The sequence below is a fragment of the Rattus norvegicus genome, chromosome 10, assembly GCF_036323735.1.
Source record: "Rattus norvegicus strain BN/NHsdMcwi chromosome 10, GRCr8, whole genome shotgun sequence".
NCBI classification, from domain to species: domain Eukaryota; kingdom Metazoa; phylum Chordata; class Mammalia; order Rodentia; family Muridae; genus Rattus; species Rattus norvegicus.
In genome coordinates, this window is record NC_086028.1 from 38,356,953 (window position 1) to 38,378,225 (window position 21,273).

At 42.8% G+C, this 21,273-nt stretch overlaps 2 protein-coding genes across 2 annotated transcripts in view; one reads left to right on the forward strand and one right to left on the reverse strand.

Moving 5' to 3' along the window:
* The window catches only part of Rad50 (RAD50 double strand break repair protein), a 51,954-nt gene extending 46,806 nt beyond the window's left edge, over nucleotides 1-5,148 (reverse strand). The window contains exons 1-3 of the mRNA NM_022246.2: nucleotides 4,866-5,148; nucleotides 3,932-4,015; nucleotides 678-829 (exon numbers count right to left, since the gene is read on the reverse strand). Coding sequence (NP_071582.2) covers nucleotides 678-829; nucleotides 3,932-4,015; nucleotides 4,866-4,994 — 365 coding nt within the window. The 5' untranslated portion in view covers nucleotides 4,995-5,148. The remainder of the gene's footprint in view (nucleotides 1-677; nucleotides 830-3,931; nucleotides 4,016-4,865) is intronic.
* A 13,031-nt stretch (nucleotides 5,149-18,179) lies between these two features.
* Nucleotides 18,180-21,051, forward strand: Il5 (interleukin 5). The gene is given in 4 exon segments (NM_021834.1): nucleotides 18,180-18,317; nucleotides 18,841-18,873; nucleotides 20,745-20,873; nucleotides 20,953-21,051. Coding segments are annotated over 4 exon segments (399 nt in total).
* Nucleotides 21,052-21,273: the final 222 nt, after the last annotated feature.

Below are 21,273 nucleotides of genomic sequence, written 5' to 3' on the forward strand. Positions count from 1 at the left end.
AAGATCAGGAAGTCATCCTTGGCTACACAGGAAGTTTGGGACCAACCTAGACTACATGAGATCCTTATCTCAAAAAACAAAACAGGGGTTGGGGATTTAGCTCAGTGGTAGAGTGCTTGCCTAGCAAGTGCATGCCTTTAATCCCTGCACTTGGGAGGCAGAGGCAGGTGGATCTCTGGGTTTGAGACCAGTCTAGTCTACAGAGTGAGTTCCAGGACAACCAGGGCTAGACAGAGAGACCATGCCCCAAAACAAATAGATAAACAAACAAAACATACAAACAAGGAAAGGAAGGAAAGGTGAAAGAAGGAAGGCAGGCGGGAAGGAAGGAAAGAAGAGAAGGAAGGAAGGAAGGAAGGAAGGAAGGAAGGAAGGAAGGAAGGAAGGAACAAACACACACCAAGTCTGAGGTCAAATGTGAAGATATAAACCTGTAACCCCAGGACTGAAGAGGTTGAGGCAGGGGCATTCATATGAGTTTGAGGCCAGCCTGGGCTACACAGTGAGTTCCAAGCCAGGCTGAGCTAAAAAGTATGAGCCCTTGTCTCAAAAAGGAAAACAAAGTTCTACTGAAAGAAAGTTAATACACTCCCCTAAAATAAAGTGATAGTTACAGAAAGGCTTTCAGGCCCTGAGACCAGTGTGAGCACCTCTCCAAGTCCAAAGTGAGTACCTACTTTATTCTAGTAATGACTCCTTCCAGGGTTTTAAATTCGGTTTTTTTACTTTTCTGACTGCAAAGCATGGACCTCTGCACAAGTACCATCTCTCCATTGACATCACGAAACTGCAGGCGAATTTGGGCACGCACATCTGTTTCTTGAGCAACCTTTGATGGGAAACAGAAAAACACTATTGTAAGCAGCATCAGCCTGTTTTTATCAGAAAGGAAGAGCACTGACAACCTTGCTTATCCAAAATTGAGGGGGACACCACTAAAAGTTCTCATTCAAAATGAGCCACTTTTATATGAATTTCACACTGGGAAAGTATACAGCCTAACTGATTTTTTTTCAAAATCATGCAGTTTTTTGCAGCCCCCTCTGTTCGGTGTTCACTGCCCTCTGGCCAGTCATTGTCACTGGCCTGTACATTGTCGTATTCCCACTTTTATAAGCACTAATAACAATGTCTAACAAAAGCCCTCCCTCATCAAGAAAAACTCCTAGCTATTGCCCTCTTACAGAAAAAAGAATCATAAAATAATGACTGATTTCCTGATCACTGAAGCTGGTTTTGTGGATGGCTTTGTGGAGGGCAGTGAATGGCTCCATATACCCAAACACCCTATCACTTAACATAGTGAAGCTGGCGGCATGCTCCTCTTCCTGATGTATAAACACATTAGCTCAGTACTCTAGCTTCGGGCCTAGAAGCCCCATTCACTTCCTATTTGATCTGGAGGCTTTAAATAGTAATTGCACTAAACTATATGCCTATCAGAAATTCCTAATTTTCTTTTTGATTTTTTAATAACTTGTTCAAGGAGAAACCCTGAAGCCACACTCATGCTTCTGCTCTCTACATCATCATGCAGAACATCGGCTCATCCGCTGGCTCTGCCCTCAGGTCAAATCCCAAATCTAAGTATCACTGGTTCTACTACTTTAACAAAATCACCAATACATCTTACCAGTCTGTCACAGGCCTCTCAGTCTCTGCCACCTACCTTTGTCACTTACAGTCTTCTGTCAGCAAGCCTGACTCCTTAAAGCATAACTCGGATGGTGTGTTTTCTCTGCTCAAAATCTTCTGTCTCTTTGGATTAACAACTGGTGAAGGATACGGGTCAGCAGGAAGGCACTAGCATTTGAGGCCCCACCAAACCTAGTGTCTTCTAACTTTGACTGGGCTTTCTAGTTCTCCCTTTACTACTTTGCTCCTCTAAGTTCTTGATATACTCAGCGTGTTTTCATTTCATGGACTCTGCACCCTACTGACGCTGAATGGAAGTCTTCCCAGACTTCAAGCAACTAGCTTCCTCTTGAATAAATACAGGGGAGGTGGGGGTGTTGTTTGCTATGCAAAAGAAAAAAAAATTGTGTTTGTTTTTGAGACTGGGTCTCTCTATGTAATTCTGGCTGGTCTGGAGAACACTTCAAGAGTGCAGGCAGAAACAAACAAACAAAAAACAACAAAAACCTTAGGGGATCACTGAGTGCTCAAGTTACGGTTGGTGGTGGCATCAAAGCAGTGGTGCTAACGGAACAAACAGGACAAATGCTGGATCCATTTTAAGGGGTAGCAAAGGCTGGCTTATGGGTTGAAATGCCCTAAGATAAAGAAATCAATTAAGGCCAATCCACACATTTTGGTATGAAAGAAAATATGTGACTGATCATATCTCTAGCTTACTAAACTCAGACGTGAGTGTGGGGAGCTACTCCTAACTTATGCTCAACCAGATAGAGGCAATTCCTCATTCCCTCATTCCCAGGTATGTCAAGGGTTGTGTCATCTTGTCAAAAACATAACCAGTTGGCTTTGTTCGTTTGAGACAGGGTCTCATGTAGCACCGTCTGACCTTGATCTCCTGAGCCTTGGGCCTCTATTCCTAGACTGCTGGATTACCGACTTGTGGCAGCATCCCAAGCTTACATAAACGTTTAAAGTCACATTTAATGATGCTACTTAAATGACGTACAGGTAACCAGGATAAATAAACTAGGGCTGGAGGCAGAAGCAAGTCAATCTCTGTTAAATTCAGGGTCAGCTTGGTTCACACAGCTAGTCTCAGGTCAGCCAGGACTATACAGTGAGACTTCATATTAAAGCAAATAACAAAAACCCTGCAGAGGTTTTCATTGAGGGAAAACTCAATGAAATATTAACAGAAAGTAAAAACAGCAAGTGTGTATATGTATTAACAGATGCACAGCACACCACCTATTTAATTTGTATAATAAATAAAATTCTGATACACTAAAATATAAATATGTAAGTGTAATTATAGATACACAAAGACATGGTTTTACAAGTGCAAAAAGAATTTAACAATAAGGGCAGGGAGGTGGGAAGAGGGGGTGGTTGTGGAGGGGGAACACCCTCATAGAAGAAAGGGGCAGGGGGATGGAATGGGGACTTACAGGTGGGAAAACAGGAAAGGGGTAACATTTGAAATATAAATAAAGAAATATCCAATAAAAAAAAAAGAACAATAAACACCTTACTGGGATTTAGTAGCATTAAATAAAATCACATTCTTGTATATAAATATGCAACAAGAAAAACCCATAAGGCAAACTTAATGTGCTGTATACACACTTGTAGTAAAAACACTGAATTCCAAGCAGTGCTTCCCAAAGGTTTTCATCATGGTAGACTATAGTGAAAAGCTAAAAGCAATCTAACTGCAACTATTAATGATATTTATATAGCATCACAGATTCCAACTAAAAAGACTTCAGCTAAATTAAAAAAAAAAAAGTCTACAAGACTGAAACATCCCACACACCAAGAATAAGAATTCATTATAGTGGGTTTTGCTTCTTTTTTTTCCTCAAAACTTCCCTTGTATTATTAGTGTGTGTCTGTGTGCGTGCATGTTTGTGCATGAGCACACCGTCAGAGAACAACCTGTGGAGTCCATTCTCTCCTTCTGCCTTCACAAGTTTGAACCCTGGCTTGCATAGCAAGTGCATTTCCCTGAGCTTGCCAGCCCTATAACGTTTTAATAACCTCACGCTGCTGTATGGCAATGTTTAGGGGGAAAACCCCTGAAATGTATCTTTAGACAGGACTACAATCTCTGCTGGGTAAAACAGCCCATAAAAAAATAAAAATAATAACAGTGGTTATCACTGGGTGTTTCCACTGTAGATAAGCTTCTTTGCACACTTTCCACTCTTAGGTCCTCTACGATAAGCAACTAGTACTTTTAGAATTATAAAAATGTAATTTTTAAGATACAAAGCTTCACAGACACCATTACCTTGGGATCATGAACAAATGTATTTCCTTTGGTTCCAGGAGGGAAATCTCCAGTACAAATATACTTTAGACATTCAATGATGGTCTAAAGAAATACAAAGTTGTGTTAGTTATGAGAACCACAGTAGCTTATGACAAATATCAATTCGCAGCCAGGTGTGGAGGTCCATGCCTACCATTCTAGCACTTAGAAAGTGGTCAAGAAAATCAGAAGTTCCAGGTCAAGTCTAAGCTACGTGGGATGCTGTGTCCAAAATAAAGAACAAAAATATGCATACATGCAGCTAATATATATAAGCACTTCATTATGTCTTCCTTCCAGGAGACTAAGGCTAAGGATGTACCTGGTACAATGTCAAGTAACAATTCCACATAAATGGTCCACCTCCTGGTATTCAATACCCAACTTGGTATTTCTGGCTACCTTGCAACTCATTATGTAGACCAAACTGGCTGGCCTCAAACTCACAGAAATGGGTGTGCCTCTGCCAATCTAGGATTAAAGGAGTGTGTCACCACGTACAGCCCAAGTTTTCGGAAGTAACAAAATAATTTTCCAGTGTAAGGGTTACTCCATCAACTTCATGTTCACAATAAGGCATTTTTTTCATTCGTTGTTTTACCACTAGACATGTTTTGCAACTCTAGGTTACCTATTTCTCATTAAAACCCTTTTTGGGGGGGAGTGATGGGGAATCCAGTTGGGAACAGGTGAGGAGTGACTGTTAGGCTTCGGGACAAGGGGGCGGGGCTGGGAAGCAGGGGCGCAGGCGGCTTTCCCCGGGAAGTGGATGAAGTGGATGACTAGGGCGGAGCGCAAGCGTGGGCTTCCGACATTCCGAGAGATTGGGTCAGGCCAGCTGAGGTCCCCGAGGCCCACGCACACACAAGGCGACACCCTAAACATCTTCTGGGGCCCTCGACTCAGGACTTACCGTCTTCCCCGCCCCATTGGGTCCAACCAAAATTGTGAGGGGGCTGAAGAAAGAGATAATTTGCTTATCTTTATCCTCTATCCCAAAACTTCGCACGCCCAGAATGCTCATCTTTTCGATCCGGGACATGTTTGCACCACGCTTCTTATCTCACTGCCAGGGACCAGTTTAACCTCGAAGCGGAAGCTGGGCAAGCCGGGAAGGGACGCCACGAGAGGACCCGAAAGTTCCGAACCCGAGCTGCGAGTGGGAGCTCCGGCGGCGAGAACACTTCCGGTACCGCGGGCTTCTGTTTCCCGGGAGGGCACAGGCCGGTTCAGGACCGCACACCCAAAAGAAACGAAGCCAGCCAGCAGCAGCAAGCTCGCAGATTCCCGCCTCAGTTGACCTGGGGGTCACGTGGGGGCGGGCGCGTACTTGTCCACGCCTCTCGCACGCCCGAGGCATGCCGGGAAGTGGGAGTCCTAATGTACGGAGCAGGTCGACCAGCTGCTGTTCTTTAAAGTTGGGCGGGGCAAGCTTCACTGTTTGCTTTAGTGTTTTGAGACCGGTTCTAGCTCTGTAGCTCCAACTTGCAGTTCTCCTGCCTCACTCTTCCGAATGTCGCTATTACAGAGCCTCCTAGCCCGTCTGAAAAGCATAACTTTAAGTAGCGAAGACCAGACTTTTCTATCCACATTTGGATCCCTGGACTGCAAGAATGGGTGGGCTGGGGTGCATTCAGAAACCCAGTAAATGGTTTGTTAATGACAACTGCTGTACTGACAATACTGTTTATTTGCGTTTTTCACTGTCACTTTCTAGTGGCCAGTAGTTTCTCTTGATCACATGACTGTGATGATGCCATTACAACAGACTGCACTCTAGTATATATTTTTGCTTTAGAATAGGTCAGTGTTTATTTCTACTAAGCTGTAAACATTACTAGCTAAGGCTTACATAAGCTTGTATTGAGATCCTTGCAGAGCCAATGGCTTTGTGGAGAGGTGGCTCAGCAGTTAAGAGCACTTGCTCTTGCAGAGAGAGGACCAGGGTTCTGTTCCCAGCACCCACGTGGTGGCTCCAAATCTGTAACTCCAGTTCCAGGGCATCTGACACCCTCTTCTGACCTTCCTGAGTACCAGACATAGACATGCTGCACATACAAGCAGGCAAAACACACTTAAAGTGTATATGGGGGGGGTAAGTTTTGCCACTGAACTATTAGTAATATACACATGCCTCCACCCTCAGCAGTATTTAAAAGTGCAAAAGGAGTTTAAGACCAAAAGTTTGGGGACTGTTACTGTAGACCCAAAACCAGATGCTTTCCAAGACAAAAAGTCCACTCCTGTCAACATGGTCACAAGGTAGGAATCAGGTAGGAAGGGTTGGCATTGTAATTCAAGCCTGTAATTCCAGCACTTCGGTGAGTGACTGAGATAGGAGGACCGCTTTTCACCGTAGGCATGGACTAAGAGTGAGACTCTGTCTCATAAAAAAATAAAAGCCTGGCCTGGAGTGCCCAACACTGATTCATAGTTTTATAGCACAACTCCTGGACCTTAGGCTCAGAAGAGGGGATGAGAAGATTGTGAGAACCAGAGGTCCAGAAAATCTGTGCAATCGTCTCAATACACATAACACCTTAGCAATATGGCTGCCTAAACAAGACTTGAAGGACATCAGCAGACATGCTGACATGGAAGAAGAAACCAATAGAGAACTACAGTGGAAATAGCTGCCGAGAAGATTGGAAATGGTCTTTCCTGGGGAAGAGTTGGTTATCCAGTACAAAGTGGTACAAGTTGGTTGTGCGTGCGTGCAACAACAAAGAGGCCATGAATTTGAGAGACAGCAAGGGGAGGCAGAACATGAATGGGGCTGGAGGAAGGAAAGGGAAGGGGGAAATAACATAATTCATTTTAATTCTGTCTGCATCATTTTGCAACAGGGTCTCACCATGGAATTCTGGCTGCTTGGAACTCATTATATGTAGACCAAGTTGGCTTCAAACTGAGAGAAAGCCCCCTGCCTCTGACTCCCAAATGCTGCGATTAAAGGTGATGCCACCACACTTGGCTTTGGGCTTTAATGTTTTTTAAGGAAAAGAAGAAGCCAGACAGAACTAGTGAAATGGGCCTGTAATCCCAGTTCTAGGGAAACTGAGGCAGGGGGATCATTGCAAGTTCCAAGCCAGCCATAGCTACAAGGAGAACTTATCTCAAAAAACAAAAAGGGGAAGGAAATTTGAGGGACTCAGGGAATTCTGAATGTAAACCTTTGAAATTAGGACACAAGAATGTTTATTAAGTAATATTTATATGATGATAATATTTTTAATTTAAGAAGAATTTCGAGAGTCATGAGTATTAGTAGCATGCTGTTTAAAAAATATTTTATTAATCTTCTATGTATGTGTGTGTTTATGTGCACATACATGTAGGGAACTAAGGAGTGTGTCAGGTCCTTGTTGTGGGTGCTAGAAACTGAATTCTGGATCACTCTGGTACTCTGGGAAAATAGCATATGAACCTCACGTAAACATGCACAAAAACACGTTTTGAAAAAAAAACATTTTGGGGTTAGAGAGATGGCTCAGGGGTTAAGAGCACTGGCTGCTCTTCCCGACGTCCTGAGTTCAAATCTCAGCAACCACATGGTGACTCACAACCATCTGTAATGGGACCTGGTGATGCCCTCTTCTGGTGTGTCTGAAGACAGCTACAGTGTACTTATATATAATAAATAAATCTTTAAAAAAAGAAAAAGAAAAAACCATTTCAGAAATAAATAGTTAACTGAAAAAAATAATGGGCATGTCATGGTAGTTATGTCCCATTACAAACAATTCTACCTTGTAACAGTTAAAAGTTTTCCAGTCGAAAATGACAACAAAAAAAAATAGAAGCTAAAAAAAAAATTATGGCTCAAAGTTCCAATCAGCCAAGTCCCCAATTCTTGGTAAAGTGCTTCTGGAAAACATTTGGTTTTACTTGAACCAAAATGTGATGAAAAACCAAGCTGCCATGAGATGCTATCTGGGGTCCACAGGAACCTAAGCATCTTTCTCGTGCCTGCTGATTGACTGTCTCTATTGATTGGTAACCAAGTTATCTCACGGCTGGTCTGCGCTCTGTCCTTTTTGTCATTTACATTGAGTATCCTTTGAAAACAGATGGCAAATGACTTTAATACAGTTTTATACTGTGTGTCTTTTTAATAGGTGAGTTAACTTGTCTGAGATTAGGTCTCCTGGCTTCTGGTCAGTTTGGACTTTCCCTGTCTCATATCGTGCCTTGTGGTTCCTTTAGTCTTAAAGTTTTCCTAGATTGGTTGAACATTTTTATTCTTTTGTTTTAGTACCTGAGTTAGAAACCTTTTCCTATTATTTCAGAAATTCTACTTAAAATGTTTACATAGCTATTTTGACGTTCAAAGCTAATCATTTTAGGACCTTTGTGAACGTCACAAAAACTATGATGAACGATTCCTATCACCTCCTCCATCGTCATAGATAGCACTCTTTCTAATTCTTGTTCTAAGTGCTTTGAATACTGGCCCAATGAGCTACATATACACATGGCTATTTGGATGTGCCAGCAGTTATCAAACACCAGCTATCAAACAGTAACTACTACCACTTGCATCACCCCCTTCCTTCACACATCTGTCACTCAGTACACAAGCAAAACTCTTCAAGATTTGTGCTGGGGACTAAGGATATCACTAGGTTGCCGGAATGCTTGTTTCTTGTACACAAAAACCCAGGTTTAATTCCCATCACCACATAAACCAGATGTGAAATCCATTCCCGTAACTCCAGCCCTTGGGAGGCAAAGGCAGAAGGATTAGGAGTTCAGGGTCATCCTTGCCTACTTGATGAGTAACCAGCCTGGACTACATGGAGCCTTGTCAAAAAAACAAAACAAAACAAAACAAACAAACAAAAAACAAAAACCTCAATGCTAGGGGACTTTCCATTTTAAAAAATTGTCTCATGGGATAGGGAGCTAATGGCCAGGAAACTGGGAAAGGGAATAACATTTGAAATGTAAATAAAAAATACCCAATAAAAAATTATCTCTTGGTGCTGATATTAGAATTACTGTTATTTCTGTGGAAATGCGTTATGAATTGTGAAATATTAAGAATACAAGGGAGGAGAATGAATAAAAGAAAAGTATAACAGTGTGTGTGTGTGTGTGTGTGTGTGTACCCCAAGACAACACCCTTTACTTGCATGCTAACTTTAAAAATATTAAAGATATGAGAGATCTCTTCTTTATGCACTGGATATTTTCAGAGGGCAATGAGGTAAGATGCACCAACAGTTACGGAAATGATCTTTTCCATTCATCAGCATAAGGAAATGGTTTTTAAAAAATTCTAAAAGAACTGCTGGGCTTGGTGGTGCATGCTTTTAAACACTAGAGAAGTGGAGGCAGGAGGATTGCTATTGGAGATCAACCTAGGTTTTTTTTTTTTTAAGCATTTTGGATGATTTTTTAAAATTTTTTTTAAGATTTATTTTTTATTTATCTGAGTATACTATAGTTACCTTCAGACACACCAGAAGAATGCATTGGATCCCATTACAGATGGTTGTGAACCACCATGTGGTTGCTGGGAATTGAACTCAGGACCTCTGGAAGAGCAGTCAGTGCTCTTAACTACTGAGTCATCTCTCCAGCCCCAGCCTAGGCTTTATAATGGGACTCTCTACCTCAAAACAAACAGCTGGACAAGAGGATAGGGATGCTTGTGATCCTAGCACTCGGGGCAGAGGCAGGAGGATTGCTGCGTATTTGAGGTTAGCCTGGTCTACATAGCAAATTCCAGGCCATCCAGGGGCCACATCTCTGCCATATCTTTTTTTTTTCTTTTTTTTTTTTTTCTTTTTTTTTCCGGAGCTGGGGACCGAACCCAGGGCCTTGTGCTTGCTAGGCAAGCGCTCTACCACTGAGCTAAATCCCCAACCCCTAGGGGCCACATCTCAAAACACCCTGGCAGCTTGGGTTATATGACACCCTGACTTGGAAACAGAAATACCGAACCAAACAAGTTCTACAGGGAGGTTGTCTGATGGTTTAAAATTGTGAAATCCAGTGCTGAAATACAGCTTTCCACAGCTGAGGGTTGCTGGCAGGGAGTGAGAGCAGGGAAGGATTCAGTTGTCAATAAGGGGCTGGCCACCAGGAGTTTGACATTCGCCAGTGAGCACATGGGCAACACAAACTGCACCGGTGCCATTTTTGCTTTTCTTCATTTTCTTTTTTTGGGGGGGAGTCATAACGGTGGGGGGCAGACCTGGGAAGACTGGGAAATAAGTATGATCGGGGTGCATGATGTAAAAATCCCAAATAATCAATAAAAAATATGTTGAAAAATAAAAGGAACCCTGGAGGCAGGGGTAATGGCTGGAAGTTGGGAAACAGTGAAGTATTCAGGAGATATCTTTTTTTAAAAAGACTTATTTATTATATGTGTCTGAGTACACTGTCACTGTACTCAGACACACCAGAAGAGGGCATCAGATCCCATCTCAGATGGTTGTGAGCCACCATGTGGTTGCTGGGAATTGAACTCAGGACCTCTGGAAGAGCAGACAGTGTTCTTAACCACTGAACCATCTCTCCAGCCCAAAATACCACTTTCATCCGAGAACATGTGAGCATTAAAATCGTAAGAAAAAAACAACACAGAAATATGAACAAGAAATGATAGGCAGGAAAAAAATCAATGTAAATCTCACATATTCGTTGATTACAACCCCGTAAAATATCCCTAAGTTAGTAAAGATTGGAAAAAATTGCCAAAAAATTAATAGTTGCTATGCCCAGGGAAATTCAGTGTCGATTTTCCTATAGTGTTTTTATTTCAAAAGAAAATTTTTTTAAAAAAGCCCCACAATGTCATCTTAAAGTTATGTTTTAAAGCTGGGAGGTAAAAGGTTAGAATAGAGTCAAGAGGAAATGCTACGAATTTGCATTGAGTCACTACGAAAACTAGAGGATCATGAACAGGTGACTGATTAGAATCAGTTCATGGAAAAGTCATCTGACCTGAAGTGGCCTCACAGTGAAAACCCCAGTTATTGAAAAACTGTTACTTATCTGAAGCACATTCAAGGAGATAGAAGGCTTAGGGCAGAGGGATAAACCCTATCCGCAAATGTACCCTTTCAAAGGGACATAACTACACACATTTAAATAACTATTTTTAAAAATATTTATTTATTTTATCTATACAGGAGTACACTGTCCCCATCTTCAGACACACCAGAAGAGGGCATCAGTCCCCATTACAGATGGTTGTGAGCCACCATGTGGTTGCTGGGAATTTAACTCAGGACCTCTGGAAGAGCAGTCAGTGCTCTTAACCACTGAGCCATCTCTCCTGGCCCCTTAAATAACTATTATTTTGCTCTTTTTGTATTTCAACTTATAACATTACTATGATGATAAAATTCAAAATCTTAGGGTTGGGGATTTAGCTCAGTGGTAGAGCTCTTGCCTAGCAACTGGAAGGCCCTGGGTTCGGTCCTCAGCTGTGGGGGGAAACAAAAAACAAAAACGAAACAAAAAAAAATTCAAAACCTTTTTGCTAAATGGTATAGTCACTAATCCTTAAAGACTCAGGTTACTGACTGGTAAATTTTTTTCTGTTCACCTAAACTATTATAGCTTATAAACTGGATGTGGTAGTGAACACTTTTAATCCAACACTTGGGGGGGGGGGGCAAAGGCAGGCAGATCTCTGTGCGTTTGTAGCCAGCTTGGTCTAGACACCAAATTCCAGGGTATCCAGGGCTACAGAGTGAGACCCTGCCCCCAAAATAAAATATTTTGTGAGGTTTTGGTTTGGTTTTGAGACAGTTTATGTACTTAAGGCTGACCTCAAACTTATTCTGTAGCTGACCTGGACCGTTAATTTGTGCTGCCATCTCTCAAGCAGTAGGATTACAGATGTGCACCACTGTGCCTGTCTCAATAACACAGGTTTTAGAAACCCTTACAGATGTGGTGCCTTTGCCATTAATCTTCCCAATGTTGTTCTTGCTCAGGGTCCCAGCTGCAGACTACAGACTATGACTCTCTATGGTGTTCATACTAATTTGTCCAATTACACAATCTACACTCAAAGGCCTGCTTATTTGGTTATTTATTCAACAAATATTGAGGGCCTGCTCTCACTATGTAGCCCTGGATGGCCTAGAGCTCACAGAGATCCACCCACCTATGTCTGCCTTGAGAGTGCTAAGATTAAAGGTGTGTGATCCATGCAGGCAGATGCAGTTTTGCCTATGTTCCTGGATCTAATGCAGGACAGCAGATCCGAGCACTCAGTGTGTCTCTCAGATGCTGCTGGGTTGTGACTATGTCTGAGTCTGTCCTTGTATATGATGACCTTAGTGGTTTGGGGGCTCACTGTCTTTCCATCCCAATATGGATGGTGCTTGCTGCTCATTGTTAGGCAGAAGTTATGGCTTGGAGGAGGAAGACCACAGAGATAATATGTCATTCTTATGACGTCATATCATATGACATCTTATGATGTCATATCATATCACTGTTGAGGTTGATCAGCTGTTCTCTGGCTGTCACACATGTGCTGGGGCACACTATGCACTACATAAAATGTGCTTTTCAATCTTCAATAAAACCCATTTCCTCTTGCTTGGGAATTTCTATTAAGAAAGTGCTTTCAAATGTTGTTTAAAAGTTCTCACTCTAGGCATTCATGTAGATGGCTTAGCTATTAAGGTGCTTGCCACCAAACCTGATGACCTGAGTTTACTCCCTGAACCCACATGGTAGAAGAAGAGAACTGCCTCCCACAAGCTGTGCTCTGATGTCCACCTGCATACCACGGCATGATCAAGTGCACACACACACATACACACACACGCACACACACTCCTACATACATATACACACATTATGTACACCCACACACACACACACACACTCCTACATACATATACACACATATGTACACCCACATACCCACACACACACTCCTACACATATACACACATATGTACACCCACATACCCACACACACACTCCTACACATATACACACATAAACACATACATTCACCCACACACACCTCTACACACACACACACACACACTCCTACATACATATACACACATATGTACACCCACATACCCACACACACACTCCTACACATATACACACATAAACACATACATTCACCCACACACACCTCTACACACACACACACACACACTCCTACATACATATACACACATATGTACACCCACATACCCACACACACACTCCTACACATATACACACATAAACACATACATTCACCCACACACACCTCTACACACACACACACACACACGTAATAAATAGTATTCCTACTCTAAGAAAGCTTGCGATCAGACTGAGGAAACTCATAGAAGAAAAGCTAGTGACTTAGCTCTATGAGAAATACAATTGTACTCCCAATACTTGAGCTGCCGAAGTTGGAAGATTGAGAGTTTGAGGCCAGCTTGGGCTACATTGTCAGGGTTTCCATCTTAAAAGAAAAGAAAGGAGAGGAGAGAGGAGGGGAGGAACCTATTATAGTGGTACACACCTGTAATCCAGCACTTGGGTGGTGGAGGCAGGAGGCTCAGCAGGTCAGGGTCCCTCTCAGCTACAGAATGAGTTGAAAGCCAGCTTAGCATATACAAGACTTCATACCTAAAAAAGAAGAGAAAAACATTGTATATACATGCCCATACACAGCATCATTCATAGTAGTTGGAAGAAGGAAGGAAGCCAAGCATCCACCAACAGGAAAATGGACAAACAAAGCAGATCTGGACATAAGACTGGGAGTATGGTTCAGCAGAGAAGAAAATTCTCACACTTGCTAGAACAGCACGAACTCTGAAGACCAAGCACAACAATCCAGTTACAAAAGGCAATAGTGTGGCTATAGTGGAACCCAAGCATTCAGAAGACAGGACTGGTGGGGCTGGGAGGGGCTTCTGACAATGGTTACAGAGTTTCTTCTGTTTTGCAAGGTGAACAGTCTGCAGTTTATTTTTGCAAATGATACTACTGGACCCAACACATAGAAACACTTCATGTTATAGTGTTATTTCTTAATAATTTTTAAAAAGTGAAAGAAATACAATATTGAGTCCATCAGACACATTTCACTCAAGCACTTGGCAGGCTGAGGCAGGGGGATCAGGAATTCAAGGAGTACCTAGCAAATCCAAGACCAGCGTGGGCTACACAAGACCCTGTCTCGAACAAACAATAAACACAGTTTTGAACAGGAAATTTTTTTTCTAAGAATTGGTGTACATAGAGTAAGTGGGATTTGGGGTTTTGTTTTTAAATGTGAGCCCGTGGAAATCATGGCAACAGCTGAGTGCCCACTTTTGAGGTGATCTGTGCTGCACTTTAGGCCTTACTGCCTTCATTTTATAAATAGAGCCTTTCTCATTTCATCCTATTCATAGCCAGCTTGTATTACATCCCTAAACACGGTGAGCAGTGCTGCATTTCCCCTGCTTAGTAAAGGCTAGGACGAAGACTTTTCAATCTGCTACTCTCTCCATGGTCTATGCAGCTCTATCATGGTGCTGAATCATTCTGAAACCTTGTTGGAGTTACTAAAATTGCAAATTACTTGGCATTTCCCCTGGAGCCTTCATCTAAGCCCACACTTTCTCAGCGTAGCCAGAAGACATCTGAAGGGAAATAGAAGTATTGTCACCTCTGGGGTGAGCCAGCTCCTGCTAGAGTCAAGCTTGGATTTCGAGAGCATCATTTGAAGCCCACTGTGGTTTCTGCTTTGTGGCTAACAGGTTCGATGACGTGAGACAGTTTGTCTCCCACAACACTTGAGAGTGTTCAACTCACACATGTCTAGCCTGGAACACAAACCTCAGTGTATACATGAAAATGCACAACACACACAGGCGCACACACGTACCCATACGCACATGCACATACTTAGCACAGGTGGCTGCATGCTAAAGGTGCTTCTGCCCTCCAGTGGTCTCTGCATCTCATGTTGAACCACACACAGCTTTGGGAAAAGATTCAGGGTAACAATCGTGTTTGCTTCTGGGATTACCGATCTGAACCTAAGGAACAAAAGACTGGTTCTCCTGGTCACACATATTCATGTACGGTCAACCCTCCACCTGAAAGGACCTCAGTCTGAGGGACATACAGGAGAGGCTAAGCCCACATGCTCCCTGTCTGTGACATATTTGTTTCTTTCCTGACATCTACATCCCTCTTACAACTATCATGGACCCTGGATGCCTCAGCTGTGTGCTTTGTACAGGATGGTGTCCACGTCTAGCTAAGGAAGAACAAGCAGTATATCCCGTGGGCTTAGCTACAAGTCCATGGTGAACACAAACCCCCCATACTGGGTTGGGTTTTCCTTTATTTCATTGGTGTATGTTAATTTTATAAAAATAAGGGTTTCCATTATGACACTTCATACAAGTTTATAATGTTCTTTATTCGCATTTACTCCTTCCTGCCTCATTTCTTTCCTTCTTCCCATTAGTCCCCTCCTCTTTCCAAATAGAGACAGGGTTCATTGAATGTTGTTGTTTGTGTTTTGGGCATTTGGTTTTTTAGATGAAGTCTCATGTAACCTACTCTGGCCTCAAATTCACTGTGTAGCTGAGATTGGACTCAAATTCCTGATCCTTCTGCCTCAAACTCCTAAATGCCAGGAATACAGGCATTAGGCACCATGTTTTGCTAGAGACTGAACTGGTTTTGTTTGTTGGCCTCAACATTGATTCTCTATGAGTTTCACATCACACACCCCAGTCCCGCTCATCTCCCCATGCCCTTGCCCTTGCCCTTGCAATCTCCCCCCAAGTTAAATACACACACACACACACACACACACACACACACACACCACCACCACCACCACCACCACCACCACAACAACAACAACAGTATGACAAAGCACAGAAAACATCTCACTGTGGAAGCGGTACTTGTCACAGTGTGTCCCACCGTGTGTCCCTCTGCCCGTGAGCTGCTCTTTTTTTTAAATCCAGTTTTCTATTAGCATTAATCAGTTATACACAGTCATGGATTTCATTGGATATTATAATACATGTAGATGATCTATTATAACAATATTAGCCCCATTTCCCCTTTCGAGTCCCTTTTCCACTCCTGCTAATCCTCTTCCTATTCTAAACTAACATTCGTTTTTGTCTCTTGTTTCTCTTCTAGTGATCCAGTGTTTCTTTAGGGCTGTTTATAGGACCACAGGCATCTTGCCTGTGATGAGATCACTGAAGAAAAAGTCTCTTCCTCACCTATCAACTATTAACTGCCACTGCACAGAAATGCTTGGGAAAGGTGGGGTCCTCTGAGCCTCCCACTCCTCTGTGACTGATATTGATGGCCGACCCAGTCTTGTGCAGGTGATCACAACTGCTTGCATCACGCCCAGAAGTCAGCACTCCACGCCGCGTCTACCACTTCCCTAGGCCCTTACATTCTGTCTGCTCCTTCTTCCTGCTGCGCTTGTTTCCTGAGCATTGGAGTGGGTGATACCAATACCTCCCTTGAGGACTTGACCTTCACTCATTCCCAGTACCCTGACTGGTTATGGGACTCCGCAATTATCATCAGCAACTTTAAAATAAAAGTTCCTCACCAAAGCTGACAGCAGCACTGATTTATGGACATACACAGTTACTTTGACAAACATAGCTTTTCCATTTAGCACAACAACCGTTACACTTTCCCTAAGGCCAATGACCCAGCTGAGAACCTGTGACCAGGCTTCTTGTGGATTCCTTCACACCGAATGTTCCTAAATCGGTTCGTTGCTTCTGTGATCAACTTACCACTAAGGCACCAGGTGGCACATCTTGCTTGGCCAGTTGACCTGTGCAGACAGGCTGCAGAGCTAAGTAAGACTGTTGCTACAACTCTTCCTCAGCTGCCCACAGAACACCTTCCAGCAGGGAGAAAGTTTTCAGTTCAGTTGAGCTTGATTTCTCTACATCTTGAAACTAGAGAGTGCTATGGGACTGAACTGTCTTGATAGAACAATGAAGAGAACAAAACTGGAACATGGTGGAGGGGGAATGCCTGACACAGTGCTTGAGGGGCTGAGGCAGAAGGATCAGAAGTTCACAGGCAGTTTGGGCCACACAGTCAGACTGTTTTAATAAACCCACCACAAATGAAGGAAGGAAAACGAGAAGAAATGCAAACCTGTGTGTGACAAGAGCCAAGAGTCCTGATGTCACCCTGGGACACCCAATGTCACCGAGGGACACTCACACCCCCACCACCACCACAGTAAGCTGCTTGAAAAGTGGGTCAAGGCCAAGCCACTGAAGCAGCACAGGAAGGAGCCTCTACCCTGCACTTTGTGTTATATGAACCAAGAAACATTCTGCTTATCTTCCCCCAGTTTGGGTTGGCCTTTTAATAACAGACAGGATGCTGATCAAACACCTTCAACATGCAACCCAATTCTGCTGGGCTAGCTGCTTTAATAGCTGTCTTTCCAAGAGTGTTTTCAATTCTTTTCTTAAAAAACAGATACGTCCAGCTACAGCCAATGTAGAGTTTTCAACTGAAAAGATAACCCCTTTCCCTTTTCTCTTTGGCTGTTTGAAACAGGGTCTCATATGTTCCAGACTGACCTCACATTTGCTGTGTAGCCAAGGATGACTTTCACCTCTTGATTCTCCTGACTGTACCCCCCATATCTGCTGGTGTGGACCACCATACCCAGTAAGACATTCTCAACATCTATGTATTTTAGGATCATTCTGTTGGAGGTATACATTTGAATACACCTTTTTCTTCACTTTATTGGGGATTAAGTTCAACACATATTAAAGCAGAGTGTGGGGTAGGGAGTAATGAAAAAGAAGATGTCAGGAAAAGGCCATCATACTCCCAAGAGTGTGAGTGTGGTGAGTGTGGGCATCTCTAGGGAGACCGGTCATACATGCACATCTTTCAAAGAGAAATTCAATGCCCTAAATGGAGTGTAAAGGTGGATCAAAGTTTTAGAAACATTTTTTTTCTGTTATAGAAAATGCTTTTTAAACAAGAATTGGGGGGGGTAGAGATGTTTACTATTATGAAAAGAGAAAAAAAATGCATCTTTGAAGACCCAAGGCACTGGAAACACTGAGTTTCACTACTTGCCTTTATTAGGTGTCCTCTATCTGATTGTTAGAAATTATTCATTTCCTCAAAGAGAGAGAATAAATTGCTTGGGGATTCGGCCCTGCTCTGCGCTCTTCCTTTGCTAAAGGCAAACGCTGAAGGCTTCAGAATCATGAGGATGCTTCTGTGCTTGAACGTTCTAACTCTCAGCTGTGTCTGGGCCATTGCTATGGAGATCCCCATGAGCACAGTGGTGAAAGAGACCTTGATACAGCTGTCCACTCACCGAGCTCTGTTGACGAGCAATGAGGTAAAGTATGGCTTTTACTCTTTCAGTTTTGTTGTTACCATCAGGGCCTTGCTGTACTGTCCTGACTGGCCTCAGACTTGCTGTGTAGACTAGGCTGTCCCAACCTCTATGAGATCCTCTTGCCTCGGTCTTCCAAACACTAGGATTGTAGACATACAACCTTACCCGACTCAATTATTCTTTAGAATGCATAAATAGCTGGTTTGGTTGTACACGCCTTTAATCCCACAACTTGGGAGGCAGTCAGGTGGATCTCTGTGAGTTCAAGGCCAGCCTGGTCTTCATGGCCAGTTACAGGCCAGCTAGAGCTAAGATCGAGACCCTGATTCAAAAAATATTTTTTTTGAAAAAATTTAATAATTTGTGACAGTTCATTTCTAAACACAAAGATCTGCTTTAAATAATGCAAGTATGAATGTGTTAGTGTTAATGCACAGGTAATGACCCTATCACCAGCAAACACTGCCTTAAAAAAGGCAACAAGCTCTTTTTTAGAAATGACCCCATGTTTTCTCCTTTGCAGACGATGAGGCTTCCTGTTCCTACTCATAAAAATGTAAGTTACCCTTTAATGCCGAGACCGCTTGAATATGTGAACTTCACACACTAAGCTATAAGTCATTTGCATTTAGCTTTCGGGTGTGGTGTTTGGGGTGGGGATCCCACTAGGTCTCAAGCTCCTGGGTTCAAGTTGTTCTCTCGCCTCAGTGGAGTAGCTGAGACACAGGCCTGGGCTGCCACACCCAGCAAAGCATTCATTTTCAGTGAAACTGTTTGACTTTCTTTGAAAAAAAAATTATGGAGGTGAATGTGAAAGCACGTGCTTGTGAACAGAGAATATGAGAGTGGCCAATTATGTAATTCCAGTACCGGGGAGCCGGGGGTAGGGGTAGCATGAGTTTACCATAGCCAGACCCTGTATGTATCAAAAATAAATCCAATTAGTAAACCCAAAACATTAGAGGGCTGGAGCTGTGATCTCTGTCGATAGATTGCCTGATATGCACAAAGCCCTGGGTTCATTCCTTAGCATCCCAGAAACTAAGCATGGAAGTCTTTAATCTCACAATGGGATAATGGAGGCAGGAAGATCAGAGGTTCAAGGTCATCCTCAGCTATAGTTTTGAGCTAGAGGCCAGCCTGGGCCATGAGACACTCAAAACCCACCAGCCAATTAGCATTAGGAATGACTTTGAGCTAGATCTGTTATGTAAGTGGTCGGCCGGAGCTGTCAGTCATGCATCTCGGAGCCTCCCGTCAAAGATTCTTTGCGGGGTTGGGGATTTAGCTCAGTGGTAGAGCGCTTGCCTAGGAAGCGCAAGGCCCTGGGTTCGGTCCCCAGCTCCGAAAAAAAAAAAAAAAAAAAAAGAACCAAAAAAAAAAAAAAAAAAGGATTCTTTGCACGGTTCTGCACATAGCAGGAAGTCCTGCTGGGCTCCCTTTGGTTCTGCCCATGGCTCTCTTCATCCTAGTGCCTCCCTTTGCTTTCCTTGTCTTATTTCTTACTGCTGAGGATCAAGCCCAGGACCTTCAATGTACAAAGTGAGCAGTCTCCACTAATTCCAGAGCCCACCCATTTAATATCTTTCTGAAAGTATTAATAACTTAGGGCTACATTCCTTTTATTGTGTGTGTGTGTGTGTGTGTGTGTGTGTGTGTGTGTGTTGCCTGCATATATGTATGTGTTCCACGTATGTGTCTGGTGCCCCTGAAGGCTAAAGGAAGGGCATCAGATCACCTGGGACTAGCGCTGGTTGTGAGCCATCATTGTGTGCTGGGAACTGTATCAAGTGTTCTTAACCAGTGAGCCATCTCTCCAGCTCAGGGGTTATATTCTCAGGTAATGATAGGAAGACATAAGAAAATCATAAATGCCCTCTATTAATAATTTCTATACAGTTCAATGAATATGATTATGTAATAATATTGTATACATTTCAAAATATCTTATTCTAGTGCAAAATACATTATTTAATTTTTTTACTAGCAGAAAATCATCAGCCTAAACTTCAAAAGAAAAATTTAATATGGGTGTGGTACCACTCATCTTTAATCCCAGGACTCAGATGGTTGTGAGCCACCACGAGGGTGCTGAGAACTGAGCCCAGGTCCTTTGGAAGAGCACCCAGTAATCTTAACCATTGAGCCATCTCCCCGAGCCCAATCCTAACTTTGGTTTTGCTTTTTTTGAAATGATCTCATGTAGTACTGGCTGGCCTCAAATTCTATGTATCAGAGGCTGGCCTTGAACTTCTGCTATTCTTACCTCTACTTCCTGACTGCTGGGATTACAGATAACGCCACCACTTCTTGGATTGTCTGTTTTTTTCCCATTGATGCATTTAAATTGCATACAGCATGATATTTAGAAATATGGGTACGTTGTGGGCAGTCTGATCTATTTGTTCCTTGCTAATCTTCTTTCAGCACCAGCTATGCATTGGAGAAATCTTTCAGGGGCTAGACATACTGAAGAATCAAACTGTCCGAGGGGGCACTGTGGAAATACTATTCCAAAACTTGTCATTAATAAAGAAATACATTGACGGACAAAAAGTAAGTTCCCCGGGAACCCTGTGAGCCTGGCTGCAGCTGTTTCTCCAGAAGCCGACCTAACAGTCTGTTCTTCTTACAGGAGAAGTGTGGCGAAGAGAGGCGGAAGACCAGGCATTTCCTGGATTACCTGCAAGAGTTCCTTGGCGTGATGAGTACAGAGTGGGCAATGGAAGTCTGAGACTGAGCTGGACAGGATTTCACCTTTTAAGTTAAATTTTCAACAGATGCAAAAAAAAAAAAACCCAAAAACAAAAAAAAACAAAACCCCAAACTGTACAAATGCAAGGGTTATCGTATGCTGTTTCCATTCATATTTATGCCCTGTAGTCAAGTTAAACCTATCTATGTCCAGATATGCCAAAGTGTTTAACATTCTTTTTGTGTCTGTATAACAGAAATT